Genomic DNA, 21,616 nt, shown 5'->3' on the forward strand with positions numbered 1-21,616 from the left:
TTCTCTCAAAGCATAAAGCCAAGGACAGGAACCCCGAGATGATAATTTTTATAGCTATCACAAAGTTATTTTCTTTTCAGTCATAGTGTGGATAGAAAGACGTTGTTTTTGTTTTGTAAAGGATACGTGCAGTCAGCTTAGCTATGATACCAAAAAGACACGTTTTGGGCAAGTAAAAGTAAGTATGATGTACACATATTACATTCTTGTAGCTGCTACGCCCATTCTCTGTATTTATTAATGACTGGAAACGCCAGAATGAATGCAGTTTTTTAGCATACAAATTTATAAATTCATTGCTTAGTTGGGACAGCATAATGAGTCAGCCACGATTTAAATTCCAACGTGAGGTTAGCCGTAAGACCACATACTACATGATTTTGTAGTTATGCGACAATATCGTCTCTAGGAGATAATAAAGACTTGATATCGAAGACTTGATATCGTTTTAGCCATTTGTATTAAGGTGGCACCGTTTTGTAATACTTTGCCAATACAGCTTCCAGATACCCAGGTAGCGTAAGGGAGACACATCACCGACCCTGTACCTAGAGAAAGAAAGAGTAGGAGAGAGAAGGAAGAGAGGGGGTGGAATAATGTTGGTAAGAAGGAAACTAATCTTTCATGCTCCTCTCTGATTATCCATCCTATAGTATTTCTGCTATGTGGAAATAACGAACATTGACTGCAAGTTAATGGCAGGAAAAATATATATAACAAAATGCAAAACATCAACATACATGTTTCATTAGAAAAAATTGTTTATTAATGGTATAAATTCTAGACAACTGCAGACTCTTGAAAATATTAGTGCACTACAAAGCTTTGTAAGTATTCACTTATTTACATATAGGAATTTAATGAAGCACATATTTGTCAATAGAGAATATATAGCATACCATCCTCAGCGAACTCTTACTATAAAGCATAAATTGGGAGTTCGTTGAGTCGGCAATTCATAGAAAATACTCGCGCAAAAAGAAGTACTTTATTATTGTCATTGGATTAGACGAAATAAGTTCAGTGGAATGTATATTGAATGTTGACAATTCTTTATTGTAGAATAACACTGCATTATGTCATATAGAAACTTGGGGAACACGTACAGACAGGTTTCAGGTAGAGAAGATCGCTCAGGTTTCCCTCATCAATGTCAGAGTCAAAAGTTTCTTCTTCCGCCCAAATATAAGAAAAAAGCAATAAATTTAAATATGTCATATTAATTTCTGTATGTAAACAAAGGAATGCGATTTTCCCAAATAGATAAACTTTTAACAATTTATAAGGTAAATATAAATATCAAAGAACTGTAAAGCAATTTAACAAGAATTACATTGGTTTACAGAATGCTCCCGTTGAGAAGGTATCGCAGGAATATTTATACAACTTTGATAATTGTGTGATGTAACAATAATTATGAAATATAGTAAAATTTAGTTTTTTCAACTTTCGTGATAGGTGTTGCTGGTTCCCAGTTAAGGATATTTCGAAGACTAAATTGAAGTCGACACATTTTAGATAGAAGTTATGGGATAAATTGAAATTATTTGAATAGGTGGAAGCCTGAGTCCCAGATATTTAGCTGTTCTGCATTTGGTTGTGATGTTGTGGACTCTAGCAACATGTGTGTAGGATCTTTTCCATAATTTCATGTCGTCTAGATATATAGTATCAAGACACGTAACTTTAAAGCCTTGAGTCATTTGCTGACACAAATAAATTTGTAAACTGACAAGAAATTTAATTTTATAGATTAATCGTATGTCCATCCCCCTTTCATTAATCATTAAACTAGGACAAACAATAAGTAGTAGGGGGTCTATGTTATTGATTATATTAACCAAATTAGAACTGAGTGATGATGAAATTATGGAAGACTAATAACGGAAAGTTTTTACATTCTTTCATATGGTTGTTGATATTAAAATCTGTTTCGTTGGAGAACAGGAACAGCGTAAGCTCATGCCTCTATTGCTTCCCTGTATCCTAAAACGTGAATTCAGGTGACACAATTAGAAACATAAGATGTTGCCACACGTAGCCTTATGTTCCATGTTGAAAATGTTGAGTAACAGTATGTAGATCTTGTTGTACACAAAGTTACAGAAGGGTTTAGTATACATATTGCGAAACCGTAAGTGCTTTTTCTTCATATTCGACAGATATATGTGGTTAAGAACAATAAAACCTAATAAGATCACCAGAGATACAGTGAAAATGTTTCTTCAAAAATATAGTAAGGGGTAACAAAGGACTAAGTGTCATAAGATAAAATTAAGATGAAGTCTCTGGCTAGGAAGCTCATCCTTTCACTCAAAGTAGCAAAAGAAATTGTTAATGAAATTAATATACTTCTGTATATTTTATAAGGGTTACTTTTTTCGCATGTGTGTCAAGAACATTCCAATATTTCATCATTTCACATGGGGGAAAGATATTCACAAAACTGATTGTAAAACAAGGCGCTTCCTTAAGAATTTTCGCAAATGTTAGACTTAGACATCACAGTTCACCGTACGCATTATCTGTACTAAACGTACATGTTAAATTATTGTGTCTATCCAGACAATGTAACACGATAAACTGATTAGTAATTTCGAGTTTTGCTTACTCGCAGCAGGGCTGAAGGTCCTATCGGCGATGGTTACACGTTGTGTTCGAAATTTAGTACTACCAGTGCGAGCAGCATAAAATTTTCGGCGAAAGAGTTAGAACTCTAACATTGTTTAGCAAATTATGAGATCTGTTTTTACCTGTGAATATGTTTACATGTGTACTTCGACATGATGTTCTGAGACCTGGACAAAAATTAATGTAAGCTATTCACTCATTGATGTACTGTGTTTGAACAGAGAGAAAATAAATGTTTTGAAAGCGGGTTCACTTTGTCCAATGTAAAGTGATTAGTAGTGACTTTCTTCGATGTCGTATGCAGAGATATTCTACTACCTTTTCGTAATAACAAATATTGTTAGCTTATAGAGGAAGGTAGTATTGAAATTAGTCTTGAAATGTTTTTCATGGAAGCGGATGTTTTTCAGTACTGTGATAGTTTCGTATCAAGTAGTAGTAATCACGAGTGAATTTTTCTGTTCCACTGCGTCCAGCTTAACAGTGGGACTGTAACGGAATTTAAATTTTCTGAATTGTGTTTATATGTTGTGATGTTTCATATCGAGAATCGTTACTGAGAAGAAATACTTTGCTCGCGGTAGTCAAGATAAAACATTTCCCCAGTTCTAATTAAAACAGAAACAAGTATCGGTCAGCGTGGTGTCTGGCTGTTTCTCCTCCTCCAGGTGTAGAGGTACAAGCAGGTGGAGCAGCGTGACTGCGCCGGCCGCCGCACCGCAGCGCAGGCTCCGGTGACGCCGCGTTGCCCTTAGTCTTGCTGCTTCAGGTCCCTCCAGGTGTTCGCTGAAACAAATTAAAGCCACGAAGCTAAACTATGAGAACGATCGACATTAGTGATCATAAGAGATGAATGAACAACTAGAAACCGGACTCTCTTTCAAGTACTGTGCGTGAGAAACAAGAATCTAATTTGAAGCACTGCGTTACAGCCATCAACTGCAGATTGCTAACCGCTCAACATATGACAATATTTTTACTTTGAAACGGAATCTAAGATCTTAAATGATGAACATACACTGCGCATTAACATAGTTGCAGAGTTTTACAGTTTGTTCCAACACACAGTAAACAATTGCAATGCGCATACGTTCACAACTGTCAAACAAATGAAATCATACGAACAAATATCGTGTTACTCGGGCCTCAGACTACCGTAATATCTTGATTCGCTGCAGAATGCAAGGAGCTTGGAATCTGAATGAAAAGTTCTCGGTAGAAATAGCTGTAGCGTAGTCGAAACAGACTGCCAACAGTATGCCTGTCCACATTTAGGCAATGTTGTTTGGAATACGGAGCAGATATTTTCCATATAGTCTCGACCCCTCGCCATGCGATTTCCATACTTTTGGGCCTTCATTCGTGGCTGGCGACTTTCTTCATGTTTCCGTAGGCAGCCGCAACCATTTTTCCACGAAAACACTTCCCGTCTTGTGTCACAGCGGGATAAATACGTTAAAGATGTAGCATTTACGATTGAAACAATAAACAGTTTACTTAATTTTTCGCATCTGACTCATTTTTATTTAATTGCCACTTATAGGTGACGTAGATGTCTCTAGTGTGGTCAGACAAGTCTGAGTGACGAAGAAGGTAGAAGACCATTTCCCGCTGAAGTGTTGGAAATCGGAAAAGAAACCGAGAGGCAGTCGTGTTAGAAGACAAGCTTTAAGCAGTGAAGGTGACAGCTTAACAACTGTGTAAATCGTGGGTCGGTTTTCAAGATCTCACACGATATTTGGAAAATACAAAGATCACCGGCCGCTTGGTTGATGACCCCCCAACCACCACACACTGCGATAACCCGCCGAGGCGAGTTAACAGTGACAATGTTGTACATTGTATGAGACCAATCAACATGACTTCGTTAGCCAGGGGCGGGTGCCGGGTGGATCGCTATGACACTGAGACAACAGACGTCGGCAAACATAGGTACATGGGTATTATCACTGCCGAAATAGTTGAAGACAACCTTCATCAGACCCTGTCGTTCTCAGAGATTTTTTTGACTGATGTTGTATGATGCTAACAGATTACAGCTCGTAAGAGCAAGCCGTCGGAGTAGTGCACCAGTGAAACCTCCACAGGACATTACGGCAGGCTACCAAGATCAGACGTCGTGGGATATTGTCGAAGGGGTTGTTTTCGTTTGAGGACAAAGTCGCAGGCCATTGTGGACAGGACCTAGTCCTACATGTTACTTCTTACGGTTGACAGATGTTCCGTCACCGTATGTATTCTCCTGACATGGCACCAAGTCACAACTTCATCTTTCCTTGGCGGAGTAACCCATTGCTCGGCAGGCATTTCCAGAAAAATGACCTGATTTTCGAGATGGAACATTTCCTGGACAGCCATTATGCTTGATGTAACAACTGCTAGGCAGGCAGTGTTAAGTAGTTGACGAGTGCCCAGAGCGTGCCATCGTCGTTCTGGCAAAAGTCACAGAGGGGGAAAAATCTATGAGTGTTTATGACGTTCTCCAGAATGTTTTCGAGAAGACAAAAATCTGAAAAATTTGTCCCCCACAAACTGACTCCAGAGCAAAGGCTACGACTCGTGATGCGGCGCGACTGTAATGTAGAACACGGAAAACGCTTTTCTGGAAAAGATCATTACAGGTGACGGTACTCGGTCTTGTCAGTACTAACCTACCACAAAACGACAAAGAGCATCAATTTACGTGGTCATCGCTTTGACGACATGACCAGCAATCAAGTCAATGTGACGTGTGACTTCTGCAATATCGCGAAGAATGCTTTTTCTGAGATTCCCTCATCGCTGTACGAATGTGTGTGTGTGTTTGAATTCCTAAGGGGCCAAGCTGCTGAGGTCATTAGTCCTTAGACTACTTAAACTAACTTATGACAGAACAACACACACACCCATGTCCGAGGGAGGACTCGAACCTCCGGCTGGATCGGCCGCGCAGTCTGTGACATGGCGCCTCAAACCACGCGGCTGAACGTTTTGTTCTTGGAACTTAGGTGGGTGGAGACTATGTAGAACATCTGAAACATTAAAACTACCGTCTTAATTGTTCTCTGTTTCTTTTTAAGTGAGACTAGAAATCTTTTGTACTGACAGGGCATGTAATTGATCAAATGAAGAACGGTAGAGGCTCCACCTGAGTTCACATACAATGCAGGTTTTTACTGGAATGTTTTTTCTCCAGAAGATTTGTGTGAAATAGTGAGCTGTAGAGGACCGGCGATAATTGCAGGGAGTAGTGGTTGATGACGGAACTAAATAAATGTAGCGTATTTCACAAAACAGTTGTAGAGGTACATTAATGATCTATTGAACTGTCGACGAAAATCACTGGAGGCAGTAACAATCACCAAATACCTTACAGTTACGGTATGGAGCAACTTAGAATGAAACAACAACATTAAACCAATTGTAGGTTAGTTGGAAGAATCTTAGTATAAAATAACTTCATCTCTGAACGAAAACTGAGCGATTCTGGAACACTACCCGTCAGGTTTTTGCCCGTACTAGATGTGTTCAATAGAACAGAAAGTGAATAACGAAGATCGACGCGTTTCGTCGCTGATTTGTTTAGTAAGAGCGACAGCGTTGCTGGTGCTCGCCATACTCCAGTGTCAGAACCTGACAGAGAGGAGAGGCACAGCTCTGAACGGAGAATTTTGTTCTGTAAATTCCAAAAGCGCACCCTCACCAGAATAGTCGAGAAACATATTACTTCTACTTTTTTTTTGCCTACGTATTGCGAAAAGTAGAAATTGGTGCCGATAAGTAGGATTAGTCACAGTCGTGCCCTCCAGACACGATTCGCGAATGAAACATGAAAGGTCAACGACAAGAGGTAGCCGAAGTGCATACAAACCCCTACACACAGTAAGGAGGCTGCGAGGTATGCATTTAAAAGTACAGATAGATACAAATAGACATCTGCAGCTTACCGTTATTATGGTAATTATTTCTGTTGTCTAAGATACAGTGAATGTTTCACACGACTAATCGAGTATTTTCGACGTAGAACTTTCCGTTCTTTATTGTGACAGAAAATCGTGATAAATCGCAATACATTTGTTGTGTCAAGAAGATTTCATGACTATTGATATATCTTTGCAACACTTCAGTAAAATAACATTATTGATACTGAAGAATCTTCAAACACAATCCTTTTTACTACAAGCGGTCTTATGAACTGATGGGATTCACACTGAATGAAGACTCTTCAAGCCGCTTTAGCTGCTGTGCAGTCCTTCATTGGGAACACTATGGGTTTCCCACAGTTACAGGGCATCCTCAGGTGGTTCACAGTTAATTAAACCGCATATTTTTTTATAATAGGCTTTTACAAAAAGGGACGAAGATTTATAAAAATTCTTAAAAATATTTTTCAAACACTCATCAACTGAACCTTGAAAAAATATTTAAGAACCATTACTCATACGGTTAGCTTTGAAACAATGGGGGAGCTATGATGTCCCATAGTTCAGATGCAAATCCAGAATGCTGAGCCATTATGAGCTGTTGTCATTAGTAAAATAATAGAACACGTGACGTCATAATAACTAGTGTAAAAAATATTTACAGCCATTAAAGTGTATGCCTAAAGCCTGTAAAAAAGTAATAAAATTTTTTTAACAGTATTTGCCGTATGTAAGGTCTGCGGGTTCTACAGAAGTGAATGATAGCAACCTACTGTATATTACGGACAGATAATTGGTGCTGTTGTACCAGAAATGTCGATGAAATATCTACATATCGATACATCTAAATTTCTACAAAAATATCTAAAAAAATATGCTAATTCATACACAAATATATCGATACATCGACATCTAAATGGCAATATCTAGTGCCGATATTTTTATTTTACATTGCATTCTTTCGCAATTTTTGGTAAATATTCCAAATTGTTCTTTTGAAATTGTAGTAGAACGTAGTTTTACTTTCACTGCGTGAGGAAAGTGGCACAGAGATGAAGTCCGATTGCACTGTGGGATGGCGGTGTGAGTGGAAAGCAAGATTTCCGATGTGGAGAAGTAACACACTAGTTACGTTAAAAACAATTTTTAACGCAACCGGAGTGCTATTTCTTCACATCTGCATTCTTCAAAAACAGCTGCTAAAAATGATGAAAAAATCTATATCACAAAATTGATCTTTGCGATGGTCGGAGACGTGTGAGGAGAAATGATGACGTAATCGGCGCTCGCTGCTATCAGCAGGAACTGCAACGTTTAACTTCAGCACGCAACTTTGACGCTACAACTGCTAGTCCGCTGGCTTTTTTAGAATTGATGAAAGCACGGGAGTCGGCATTAAGTGCTCCAGACAGATCCAACACGTAAAAAACCCGAATTACGGACCCATCGGACACCTTTTATTCTTCCATTTATATGCAGTTATCATTGTTACCCAAGAGGTTACAGCTAAGCGTGAACACGCGTCGCTTTTCTTCCACTTCTTGTTCTACGGGGGATAAGCAGGCTGCCACCTTGTTAACGTATATTATAGCTTAATAATAAATCAGTACCTTTAATATAAAGCTCTAAACCAGGCAGTGTATTTGCTAGGAGCAGCAGATATTTTTATAGGCCAGTACGTCGTTATTTCTTGCGTCGGTAAATCAATACGTCATAACTTCATCTTTATAGGTCGAAGGTCGATAATGATATTGCCTAAATATCGATATATAGGGTACGCGATGTTTTTAAAAACGTCAACTACGTTGTACTAGATGGTTCAAATGGTTCAAATGGCTCTGAGCACTATGGGACTTAACTACTGTGGTCATCAGTCCCCTAGAACTTAGAACTACTTAAACCTAAATAACATAGGACATCACACACATCCATGCCCGAGGCAAGATTCGAACCTGCGACCGTTGTACTAGACGCTCATATCGTCAGACATTCATCCCGAGTTTCGTACCAAGAGTCACGCGACTCGCTTTGATGAAAAATTAGGAAAATTGACGACCCCATAGCAAGGAACCACCTGCAGTATACTTGGCCGACCGTTATGGTAAACCAACCGCAATTACGATAAAACTGAAGGTAAGGTAGCTTGTCAAGGCCTTTTTGTGTGTGCGGCAGACGTAGAACCAGCAAAGGAAACATCCGCGGCACACATGTTGTAGGTTGCGCGTGGTAGACCGAGTCTCGAGCAACTTAGCCGGAATTGGACTTGCATTATGGCAGTGATTAACCCTGCGACTGTGGACTGTTAGGCAGCGTAGAACCTATACACATGTAATTCGTCAACAGCTGAAGTATGGACATCGTAATAAAACGCAGTGGTAACATGCATAAAATTTTACAAATAGGAAGAAATAAAACAATTTATTAAAAAAATTTAGAGGAATGTGGTGGTGCAGGTACAGATAACGAGCTACGATGAGTGTAATGGTCGTGCAGAAGAGCAAACAATAGAATCTCTAGCAGAAATCACGAATTGGAGTAGGGGTGGATAAAGTTAAAATGCGTATTCATTCTATTTCTGACAGTTATGATAACGGTAGTAACAGACTCTGGTATGGTGAAGAGATAGAGAAAGTATATGAGGATAGTGAGATGCTAATAGCATATGTAAAGATAGATGAATATCTAATAGTCATCAGGGACTGGAATAGAGTTGTAGGAAAAGGAGTAGAAGAAACGGGTACAGGAGAAAATGGGCTTGGGACAAGGAATGAGACACAGAAAGGACTAAGTGAATTCTGTAATAAGTTTCAGCTAGTAACAGCGAATATTCTGTTCAAGAATGCCGGCCGTTGTGGCCGAGCGGTTGTAGGCGCTTCAGTCTGGAACCGCGCGACCGGTAGGGTCGCAGGTTTGAATCCCGCCTTGGGCATGGATGTGTGTGATGTCCTTAGGTTAGTTTGGTTTAAGTAGTTCTAAGTTCTAGGGAACTGATGACCTCAGATGTTAAGTCCCATAGTGCTCAGAGCCATTTGAACCAATTTGTTCAAGAATCACAAGAATAGAAGGTGAACTTGGAAAACGCCTGGTTACGCGGGAAGATTTCAGTTAGATTACATCATGGTCAGACAGAGATTCCGAAATCAGATGCTGGATTGTAAAGCGTACCCAGGAACAGACATAGACTCCGGTCACAATGTGGCAGTGATGAAGAGTAGGCTGAAGCTTAAGACATTAGTCAGGAATAATCGTAGGGCAAAAAAGAGGAATACGGAGGTACTAAGGAATGAGGAGCAAGCTTGAAGTTCGCTAAGGCTATAGATACAGCAGTAAGCAATAGCTCAGTAGGCAGTATAGTATCTGTCTCGCGTGTGTCTCTAAAAAGGGTAATCACAGAAATTGGAAAGAAAAACATAGGTACAAAGAAGGTAACTGAAAAGAAACCATGGATAATACAAGAAATATTTCACTTGATAGATGAAAGAAGGAAGTACAAAAATATTAAGGGAAATTCAGGAATACATAGATATAAGTAGCTGAGGAATGAAATAAACAGGAAGTGCAGGAAAGCTATGACCAAATGACAACAGGAAAAAAATGAAGAAATCGAAAAAGAAATTACTGTCTTAAGGACTGACTCAGCTTATAGGGAAGTCAAAATCCTTTCTATGAGATTAAAGCAAGGGCGGTAACATTAAGAATGCAACAGGAATGCCACTGTTAAATGCGGAGGAGAGAGGGGGTAGCTGGAAATAATACATTGAAGGCTTGTATGAGGAGGAAGGTTTGTCCAATATGATAGAAGAAGAAGATATAGTGGATTCAGTATTAGAATCGGAATTTCAAGAGAACTTTAGAGGGTTTACGATCAAATAAGGCAGAAGAGACAGTTAACTTTCCATCAGAATTTCTAAAGTCATTGCAGGAAGTGGTAACAAAGCGACTATTGACGTTGGTGTGTAGGATGTATAAGTCTGGCGACATACCATCCGACTCTAGGAAAAACTTCGTCCACACAATTACGAAGACTGTAAGAGCTGACAAGTGCGAGATATCGCACAGTCAAGTTAACACCTCATACATCCAAGTTGCTGACAAGAATGATATCCAAAGGAACTGAAAATAAAATTTAGGATGTACTAGATGACGATCAGTTTGACTTTAGAAAAATTAGGGATGCAGTATTTCGGCCCTACTCCTCTATCGGCACTTCGAAGAAACAATGACGGAAATTAAAGGCTGGTTCAGGAGTGGAATTAAAATTGAAGGTGAAAGGATATCAATGATAAGATGCGCTGATGACATCGCTATCCAGAGTGAAAGTGAAGAAGAATTGCATGATCTGCTGAATGGAATGAACAGTCTAGTCAGTACAGAAGTTGTATTAAGAGTAATTCGTGGAAGTAAGAAAGTAATTAGACGCAGCAGAAATTAGAACAGCGAGAAACCTTACATCAGTACTAATGGTCTCGAAGTAGATGAATTTAAGGAAGTCTGCTACCTAGGCAGCAAAATAACCAATGAAATACGGTGGAAGGAGGACATTTAAAGGGACTGTCCCTGGCAAATAGGACATTCTTGGACAAGAGAAGTCTATACAAAGGCTTTAATTTTTGGAAGAAATTTCTGAGAATGTATGTTTCGAGCACAGTATTATAAGGTAGTAAAACATGGACTGTATGAAAACCGCAACAGAAGAGAATCGACGCATATGAGATGTGGTGCTACAGCAGAACGTTGAAAATTAGGTGAACTGATCAGGTAAGAAATGTGGTGGTTTGTGAAGAATCGGAGAGGAAAGGAATATGTCGAAAACACTGACAAGGAGAAGCCACACGAGGATACGACAACCGATAAGACATCAGCGAACAACTTCCATGGTATTAGAGGGAATTGTAGAAGGCAAAAACTATAGAGAAAGACAAAGATTGGAACACATCTAGAAAATAATTGAGGGTGTAGGTTGCAAGTGCTTCTAAGAGATGAAGAGGTGGTGGAAGCTTGGGAGACGATAGCTACATTTACCTGCATGGAGCCACAGACGAACGTAATATAAATCCTGAGATCATTCATAGAAGCTCAAATTCAAATGTTCAAATGTGTGTGAAATCTTATGGGACTTAACTGCTGAGGTGATTAGTCGCTAAGCTTACACACTACTTAACCTAAATTATCCTAAGCACAAACACAGACCCCCCCCCCCCCATGCCCGAGGGAGGACTCGAACCTCCACCGGGACCAGCCGCACATTCCTTGACTGCAGCGCCCAGACCGCTCGGCTAATCCCGCGCGGCTTCACAGAAGCCCCCTAAGCACCTATATAACGTCTTGAGTAGTCCATAATCTGCAATAGTTCAATTCTTAGTGTGACAGATACAGGAGTTGTACAGAATCATGGGAACACCGCGTAAAACGCATGCTTGAATATAAATACTGACACTAGCCGAGCCTGGCTGACGCGCGCGTGTATCTGACCACGAACAGCGCCTGCACAACGCCGTCAATATGATGCGAAGTATCAGCCATAGTCATGTATAGCGAGTTCATTATTCCGGAGAAAATGAATCAGAATGTGGTGAGATTGATAGTGCTCATATGGTTGGTTTTTCCGTCATCAAAATAACCAAAGTGTTTGCTGTTTTAAGAGGCACCACATCGAAGAAAATACCGCACACGAGGAAAGTGAAAAAACATCATCCGCTGAGTGGTCGTGGCAGACGCTCCTTGATGTGGACTTTGATAAAAAATAAGAGGATGACAGCTGCAGAAGTCGCTCCAGAACTGTATGTCACACTCGCGAACCCTGTCAGCTCCGAAACCACTCGAAGGGAGACCTAGAATCCCAAGAATACTCTTCAGCGATGTAAAAGTCCGTAGCGGGAAAACATGGCGACGAAGTCATAAAATCTTGACAATGCAGCAATAGAAAATGTCATTTGTCCGGATGACTCATTTCATATTGCTTCCAATTCTGGAGGAGTTTAAATCCCAAGAGAGAAACGTGGCGAGGTTCCGGTGACAATTTCGACAGCCGTATCGTGATATTCCATGGACCATAGGTCGTACTGCTGCCGTCGATTATATGACCGTTTCGACTGATGAGGTCCCTCCCATTGTGTAACATTTGTTCTCCAGTTGAAATGCTGTATTCCAAAACTGCAGAGCCTATGCTCAGACAGTTCATGTCGCCCAGCACTAGTTTTAGCAACACGAAGACGAATTATTGCATCTCTCCAGGTCTCCACAGTCAATTTTGTTGAACTATGGTGGTCCATTCTAGATAGAAGCGTGCGTGATGGCTATCCACCCCCAAAATCGTTACCTTAACTTTTCAAGAAGTTTCCCTTGCAAACCATACAGGTTCTCTGTTTATCAGTTCGAGACGACTGGAAACTTTCTCCTAGACGTCTCGGCTGATTTATTTACCATTGTCGCTGCAGTGACATGATGATAACTAATTTCCGTCTCTGTGCTGACGCAGTCGGTAAGTTCGGGCGTTTTTGTAGCTACAAGGTCTAAAGTATTTCCACTGCGTGTGGACTGTATAGCTAGCTGCTCAAGACAGCTTTCATGTTCAAAAGTACTTCACAAGATTGTCTCCCTGTACTCCTCTGCAATAAATCCATATACATATCAGTCTGTACTCGGTAGATTAAAGTCACCTCCGACTGGCATTTCACGGTCTGGGTGTTTTCATGCTAATGACCATAGACTTTCTTTTAATTACTCTAAAACTGTCGCAGCGGAATTGGGTTGCCGGTAAAATATCCAACAATTAGTTTGATTTCATCTAGACCTACTATATGTGACCACATAACATCACTGTCACACTCCATTTCGACCTCAATAGAGACAACATTTTTGTCAACTGCATTGAACACTTCCTCTCCAATTGCGCCTAATAGAAAAACTGAATGGTTTGTTGAAGCGAAAGGGGTTCATACATTGAGCATGTCACTGGCAAATTCGTCCATCTCCAGCCCTTATGTAAGCAGTTATTCAGCTTGGTGTTGTTTCATGGAGTTGTTAGATGTCTTTCTGAGGGACAGCTTGCCACATTCAGTCTAACTGGCACGTTAGATTGTTAAAATCCCTATCTGGTTGGAGGGCCCCGAGCATAATGCTCTAAACGCTATACCTCAAAAGGACCTCCAGCAACTTTATAAAGTCAGTGTCAAGCCGAATAACTGTTTGCATAAGGATCAGAGGTGGAGTAACTTCTTAATGAACTCTCAGTTTGTGGAACTCTTTCTCTTGAGTAAATATGCTGTTTTCTGAAATTGTTTCTTAGATTGTATCTCAGAGATATCTACTTCACTTTTCAGCGAGCTCTCGATCCCAAGGAAAATTTAAGCCCAGAGAACATTCCTGAAGGGCAGTAAATTTGGCAACTTACGAACACCCCGACAGTTTACTGATAAAATTCTGACAGTCGAAACTGTTTACTCTGAACGCGATTTGATTTCGCTATCTCCGTATCGTCTGGTAAATGTTTATGAGCCTGAACTAAACAAAACTCCGTGTGCGCTCCTTAAGTACTCTGCTACCCGAGTAGTCCATGCCCCCTCCCCCCTATCCCCACCTCCCCTCACACCCAATGTTTTCGCTTTTAGTAGTCGGGACTCCAGCATTCCCGGCAAACACGTGTCGTGGAGTTATCGTTTTCCTTAGTAAATAAACACTACCCCGTGCTACAGGTATCTTGTTGTTGGAGCCTCAGTATGATAGTTCGCAAATTCCGCTCAAATTTCGCTTTCTGGACCTCAAATTCGATTTTACAACCCTGACTGTCTGTGTGTGTCGGTGTCTACGACGATTCTGGCTTTGCTCATCGGTACTGATTGAAACTAATTGACTCCTGTAGTATCGGGTTCGTCGTGGGATTAATTTCACTTGTAAAGTTCCTATACTTATTTTAAACAAGAGGCTGATTAATTTAATAAAACTTATCGGTATCAAAGTATGGAGCACTTCATTTCACTTTGTTTTGAGAACGTAAATACTTATCAAGTGAGGTTACGCAGTAGTTCAAGCTTCAAACTTGGACTTCGGTGAACAGTGGCTTAGATCCCTCCCCAGATTATGGTTTTGCTTGTCGTTTTTCTTAATTGCTTAAGGAAATTCAGGAATAGTTCCCTTCAAGACTACACGACCGGTTTCCTTTCGTGTACCTCCCCGATCCTATTTTGTGCTGCGTCTCTAACGACCTCGACGTCGATACGAAGTTGAAAGCAAACCTTCTTTCCTCGTGAAGACTTACGAGACTACTTTATTGAATTTTATAGGCCATTGTAAAAATGACAACTAGCGAATGAAAAGGTCTTTATGAGTTTCCGAGTCCACACTTGCGCTGAATGAGTGTCTGAGATATTCGAAATATTATGGTAGCTATGTAAGAAATGATAGCTCAACTTTCAGTAAAAGGTTCGTCTACAGATAAAGGATGTAACTACCCTTGACTACTGAACGTTTTCGAGACGATTTATCGTGCCACCACTACGCGCTGTTAACTACTGTGTACCACTAAATGTTCCTCTGTACAGAAAAAAGCTACACGTGATCGTTCTACACAGCAAAAAGGCGTTGAACAGGTAAAAAAATTAAACGTTTTGTATGTGAAATGCTGACACGTAAAGTCAAAGTCGGATACTGCTTCAAGGTGAAACCGCTGCGACATTGCAGGGGACATTTTTCATTTCGTGAAATGCCGGTGGACGGAATTAGTTAGTAGAGGAAAAAGAGTTGACATTTTATTCCGTCCAAAATTAAAAGTAAATATGAGCGAACAGACAGAGGACAGGAAACAACCGAATAGTTTTCGGTTATACGTGCCCGTTGAATTGAAACAAAGCAAACGAATTCCATTTAAATTTCAGTGTATTTTTACACAAGTCCTCTAAGGAAAATATAAATTGACATAAGACGACAGAACGGCATTTTATTTTGAAGAGTTGTCACAGTGTTGTTTTCTAAAAGAAAATAATTACTTCAGAACGCACATTTCAGAGACTATGACTCAAAGGATTCCACCTCCTACTTTTCATATTGAAAATTAAATCATACTCCAGTGCAGTTTCAGGTTAGGAAGTGAAATTAGTATCAGATGGGACAGAATGCTTCTTTCTTCACTAAACTTTTATCGCATACCACCCACTCCACTCGATTATACCACCCCACACCCCTCCCATGCACACACACGATTTTCACCGTCCCAGCGTTGTCTGTAATGTAGCAAATGTGTGTATCTGAGAATTGCTTTATTTTTTTGTTTTTGAATTTTTATACAAAGACTTATAGCAAGTTCTCACAAAAAAGATCTACAGATAAGTAAAACTACTACTGCTACTATTACTACTTGCACTACTACTACCAAATTGATTACCACTTGACGCGTCAAGATGTGTTCTACCGTGCGTTCACTATTTTTAGTTGATTTGTGACATAATTTCTTTCTCCCCATTTCATTTCACTGACTCTTTTTTAGTTATCCAACCTACTGGTGTGATATTCAGCATTCCCCTGTAACGTAAAATATGAAACGACTCTATTGTCTCCATGTTTGTACTGATTACTGTTCAAGCTTCACTTCCTTTCAAGACTCCATTCCATAAAAATACCTTAAGAACAATTATCTATGTGTACTTTTATTTTATATGTTTATTTTCTTTCTTACTTCCAGAGAGCTTTCCTTCTCATTAGCAATTTGCAGGATCTAACCTCTCTACTTCGGTCACTTATCTAGCTTCACAAATAAAATTTAGGGTCTCATTTCGTAATTTGATTTATGTCGCAGAAGCTGTTAACCTTGCTTATCTCGATGTGCAGTTTATTAATTATTTTTTTAAGCACTATGCACTGCGTTCAACGGCTCCCCCTTGTTCTCTTATACCTGTGAGAGAATTAAAATTGCATCGACCGATCTTAACGTTTCGTGAACTTCTATTATCTTCAAGTTACTCTTTTGTTTCCTTTACTGTTTGTTCAGTGTACACATTCAAGAACGTAATAATGGTAAGCAACAACCTCGTGCCATTTTCTTTCCAACCACTGCTTCCCTTCCATGTCTGTCTACTCCATAACCGCAGTCTCGTTTCTGCACAAGCTGTAAATAATTCTTACTGCCTGTGTTTAATACCTGCTGTTTCATCCTACTCTGCATAGGTAGAACACAACATAGTCTACGACCACTAGCACTGGAGGGAACGCACACATCAGTGGAAAAAACAGATCGATGACGGCGGAGTTAACGAAATGAACGGCTTTTGTTGTTGTTGTTGTGATCTTCAGTCCATAGACTGGCTTGATGCATCTGTCCATGCTAATTTATCCTGTGCAAACTTCTTCATCTCCCAGTACCTACTGCAACCTACATCCTTCTGAATCTGCTTAGTATATTCATCTCTTGGTTTCCCTCTGCGATTTTTACCTTCATGCTTCCCTCCAGTACTACATTCGTGATCCCTTGATGCCTCAGAAAGTGTCCTATCAACAAATTCCTTCTAGCGAAGCTGTAGCATAAATTCCTCTTCTCCCCATTTCTATTCAGTACCTCCACATTAGTTACGTGATGTACCCATCTAATCTTCAGCATTTTTCTGTAGCACCGCATTTCGAAATCTTCCATTCTCTTCTTGTCTAAACTATTTATCGCCCATGTTTCACTTCCATACATGGCTAAAATCCATACAAATACTTTCACAAAAGACTTCCTTACACCTGAATGTTTACTCACTGTCAACAAATTTGTCTTCTTCAGAAACGCTTTCCTTGCCTTAGCCAGTCTACATTTTATATCGTATCTACTTCGGCCACCATCAGTTATTTTATCCCCGAATAGGAAAACGCATATACTACTTAAAGTGTCTCATTTTCTGATCTAATTCCCTCAGCATCAACTGATTTAATTCGACTAAATTTCATTATCCTCGTTTTACTCTTCTTGATGTTCATCTTATATCGTCCTTTTAAGTCGTTGTCCTTTCCGTTCAACTACTCTTCCTAGTCCTTTTCTGTCTCTGACAGAATTAAACTTTTTGTTTGTTCTCCATGGATTTTAATTCCTACTCCGAATTTTTGTTTTCTTTCCTTTACTCCTTTCTCAATATACAGACTGAATAACATCGGGAATAGACTACAACCCTGGCTCACGCCCTTCTCAACCACTGCTTCCCTTTCGTGCCCCTCGACTATTGTAACTGCCGTCTGGTTTCTGTAGAAACTGTAAATAGCCTTTCGCTCCCAGTATTTCACCTCTGCCACCTTCAGAATTTGAAAGAGAGTATTCCACACAACATTGCCAAAAGCTTTCCCCAAGTCTACAAATGGCAGAAACGTAGGTTTGCCTTTCCTTACTCTATCTTCTAACACAAGTCGTAGGAAGGATCAGGATTAAATAAGATAAAAGGAGTAGTATCATGCCATCTGAATTTCTAAAATTGTTGGATGAATTGGCAATGAAACGACTATTCATGTTGGTATGTACAATGCACGACTTTGGCGAGCTTAACAGCTCATGCATACAAGTTTATGACAGAAATAGTATACAGAATAGGTTAAAATAAAGTTCAGAGTACGTTAGATGACGATCAGTTTACCTTTATGAAAGATAAAACCACTAGAGAGCTCCGACGTTGCGGTTGATGATGGAAGCAAGACTAAACAGTATCAAGGAACGCTCTTAAGATTTTTCGATCTGGAAAAAGAGTTCGGCAATGTCAAATGGTGCGAGATGCTAGAAATTCTCAGGAAAATAGGAGTAAGCTACAAGGAGAGACGAGTAATACATATAATGTAAAAGAGCCAAGAGGGAATAATAACAGTGTAAGACCAAGAACAAAGTGTTCGGATTAAAAAGGATGCAAGATAGGGATCGAGCCTTTAGCCCCTACGTTCAACCTATACATCGAAGAAGCAATGACGAAAATAAAAGAAAGGTTCGAGAGTGGAACAAAAATACAAAGTGAAAGGATGGCAATGATAAGATTTGCTGATGTAGAATATGAGGTAGAGTTACAGGTTCTGCATATTGGAATGATCAGTATAGAATATTAACTGAGGGTAAATAAAGGTAAGACAGCAGTACTGGGAACAGTAAGAAGTTTCACATCAGTATTGCTGATCATGAAGTTGATGAAATTGAGGAATTCTGCTACCAAGGCGACAAAATAACCAATGACGGATGGAGCAAGGAGGATATAAGAAGCAGACTAGAACTGTCAGAAAGGGCATCCGTGACCAAGAGAAATTAACTAGTGTTTAACATACACTTTAATTTGAGGAATAAATTCCTGAGAATGTACGTGTGGAACAAAGAATTTTATGGTATGTATGATCGTAAAACATGGACTGTGGGAAAACCTGAACAGAGGTGAACCGAATCATGTGAGACATGGTGCGACAGATGCGTGTTAAAGATTAGATGGACGGGGAAAATTAGTGGACAGTGCGGTGCGGTGTGTCACGGTTTAGGGGCGGCGCCGGCGCCACCCCTCACGACAGTAGGCTGCTGCCTCGGCGTCTCCGACCCGTCCTCCATGTGGATAACCTGGCTGGCGGGGGCGAGTCCGAATCACTGTCGGGCACAAAACCTACCGTTTTCAGAGTAAAAGACGTACTGCAGTAAATCTGTCGAAATACTTACTCGAATCTACAAACACTATAGTCGTTGGTAAGAAAAGTTGTTGGGTCAGTATTTCTAGGCTTGTTCCTATATTTCTAATCTGATCTTCTCTAAAGACATCTTCTGCCATTCTTCCCATTATTCTCTAAATATTTCCTGTTAGTATTTTACTACTCAGACTTACTAAACTGATGTTTTGGCAAAATTCGTATTTGTCGACACCTGCCACCTTTGGAATTAGACTTCGGACGTTCTTTTTACAGTCCTGAGGATATACCGCTTGTATCAAAAATCTTGCATTATGAGTAGAATCCTTTTTTAGTGGTACGTGTTCGCTACGAGCTAAATACTATTGCGCAAGTTCATCGGTTCTAGGCGCCTTGCTTCGACTTTGGCTCTTCGAAACTTTTTTACACATTATCACATCCCCCATCTCATTTTAATCTGTTGCTTCCCTCTCTATAATACAGTCTTCATGTTCGTTTTCTTCTCTCCTTTCGGCATTGTCTTTCCCGGCTCGTAGGATCACTGAAGACACTTTGTGTAAGGGCAGTGACAGAATGTCACACACAAGGACGAGACCTTCAGATACCCGTAGGTTTCATATAGTTTATACAATGGTAAGGCAGAGATTTGGAAACGACATTATCCACTGAAAACCACATTTACAGTGAGATTGGCAATCTGTAAATTTAATAGAAAAAATTACGTGCCTTGACCTAGAGTTCCACGTTTAGTGTTTCACACAATAATCAAGCCATCCTATGGCGCACAATCATCGCACTAGCGCACCCAGTCACCCGTGTTCTCATATTAATTGCTATCGTTGTGGTTTCTGCTTCAACTGACCAGATATCAAGGACGAGGGAGCATCAGACAACAATAGAGTGAATCAGGAGCAAAAGAAACAAGTAAGTGATGCATGCGGCTAAAGATTATTCCAGGAACAGATACACACAAAAAGTGGAATTAGTTTCAATCGCTTTTACAACTATAATGGTGAACATTTGTGTTTACGAAAAGTAAAAAATCTTCCGCAATTCTCCAGTTACATATAAACCCTACAAGGGAAAGGATTACCATAACCACAGTTTAACAGAAATTCCGCACAACTTGCGCAAGTATAACGCTCTTCAACAGCGATGGGATGGGTAATTTAGTGCACCGTATTTGGGCTACCAACTATTTGATGCACTTAGTTTACGTTAGGACTTCCAGCCCACTTTATTTGCATATGTGATATCACAACCTATGTCTTGTTAGCTCTGATGCTACCATCATGACAAGACAACAGACAGCCTTTAAATCTTAAATATCACAAAAAATATGATAATAATTGTTTTGGAAACAAATTGTAGTCAAATGTACTCAAATTATGAGATTCTTCTCCAAATTTTGTGTAAATTTCTAAAAGCAATTTGCATAAATTTTTTGGATTTAATCCACTTGAACAAGAAATAAGTGACATTGGAGCCTTCAGCACCTTACTCATTTCCACGAGCACTATTGAATCCACACTCTACCAGCTGTAGCATTTTGACATCCACATGGATAATTCTTTAAGTTGTTGTTGTTGTGGTCTTCATTCCTCAGACTGGTTTGATGCAGCTCTCCATGCTACTCTATCCTGTGCAAGCTTCTTCATCTCCGAATACCTACTGCAGCCTACAACCTTCTGAATCTGCTTAGTGAATACATCTCTTGGTCTGCCTCTACGATTTTTACCCTCCACGCTCCCCTCTAGTACTAAATTGGTGATTCCATGATGCTTCAGAACATGTCCTACCAACCGATCCTTTCTTCTGGTCCTCATTAGCTACGTGATCTACCCATCTAATCTTCAGCATTCTTCTGTAGCACCACATTTCAAAACCTTCTATTCCCTTCTTGTCCAAACTATTTATCATCCATGTTTCACTTCCATACATGGCTGCACTCCATAGAAATACTTTCAGAAACGATTTCATTCATAGGGAAAAATAAAGTATCATTTGCAGTAATCATTGTCCACATCATAGCTACTAGTAAAGATTTCCCTGTCATAGCTAGTTTTAAATAAGTCCTGTGGCTTGGAGTTCAGTGTAATTTAGAGGAACTGACTCGCTTTGTCATACACAATCATTAACTACATTTTAAAACCTGCTCTAAGTGCGCATAAATTCAATTTATATAGACAGCATCTGTTTTGCAAATATGTGGCCCCATAATCACATACACTAGTCTTACACTACTAAGCCTTTGTCTCGATAGGTGTCGGCACGAAAGGCTCCTCTTAGTATTCTGATAACAATAATTAGATCTTTGTACTACTTAGGTGTGAAAAATAGTTTTTCTTCCTTTGACACATTTCGAATGTCACCACTCCTGTAACCAGGAAACAAATACAAGCAATTTTACAGTTCAGTTAAAACACAAAATGCATACAAACAGCGGTATAGAAAGATGTAAAAATCCTAGTCCAGCGTTT

The 21,616-nt window shown here is 39.8% G+C and overlaps 1 protein-coding gene across 1 annotated transcript in view; it reads right to left on the reverse strand.

Annotated features, from left to right (window-relative positions):
- Positions 1–1,035: 1,035 nt before the first annotated feature.
- The window catches only part of LOC126281531 (carbonic anhydrase-related protein 10-like), a 925,111-nt gene continuing 904,530 nt past the window's right edge, over positions 1,036–21,616 (reverse strand). The window contains exon 10 of the mRNA XM_049980578.1: positions 1,036–3,417. Coding sequence (XP_049836535.1) covers positions 3,383–3,417 — 35 coding nt within the window. The 3' untranslated portion in view covers positions 1,036–3,382. The remainder of the gene's footprint in view (positions 3,418–21,616) is intronic.

This window comes from Schistocerca gregaria, chromosome 7 (genome assembly GCF_023897955.1).
Source record: "Schistocerca gregaria isolate iqSchGreg1 chromosome 7, iqSchGreg1.2, whole genome shotgun sequence".
Taxonomy (NCBI): Eukaryota; Metazoa; Arthropoda; class Insecta; order Orthoptera; family Acrididae; genus Schistocerca; species Schistocerca gregaria.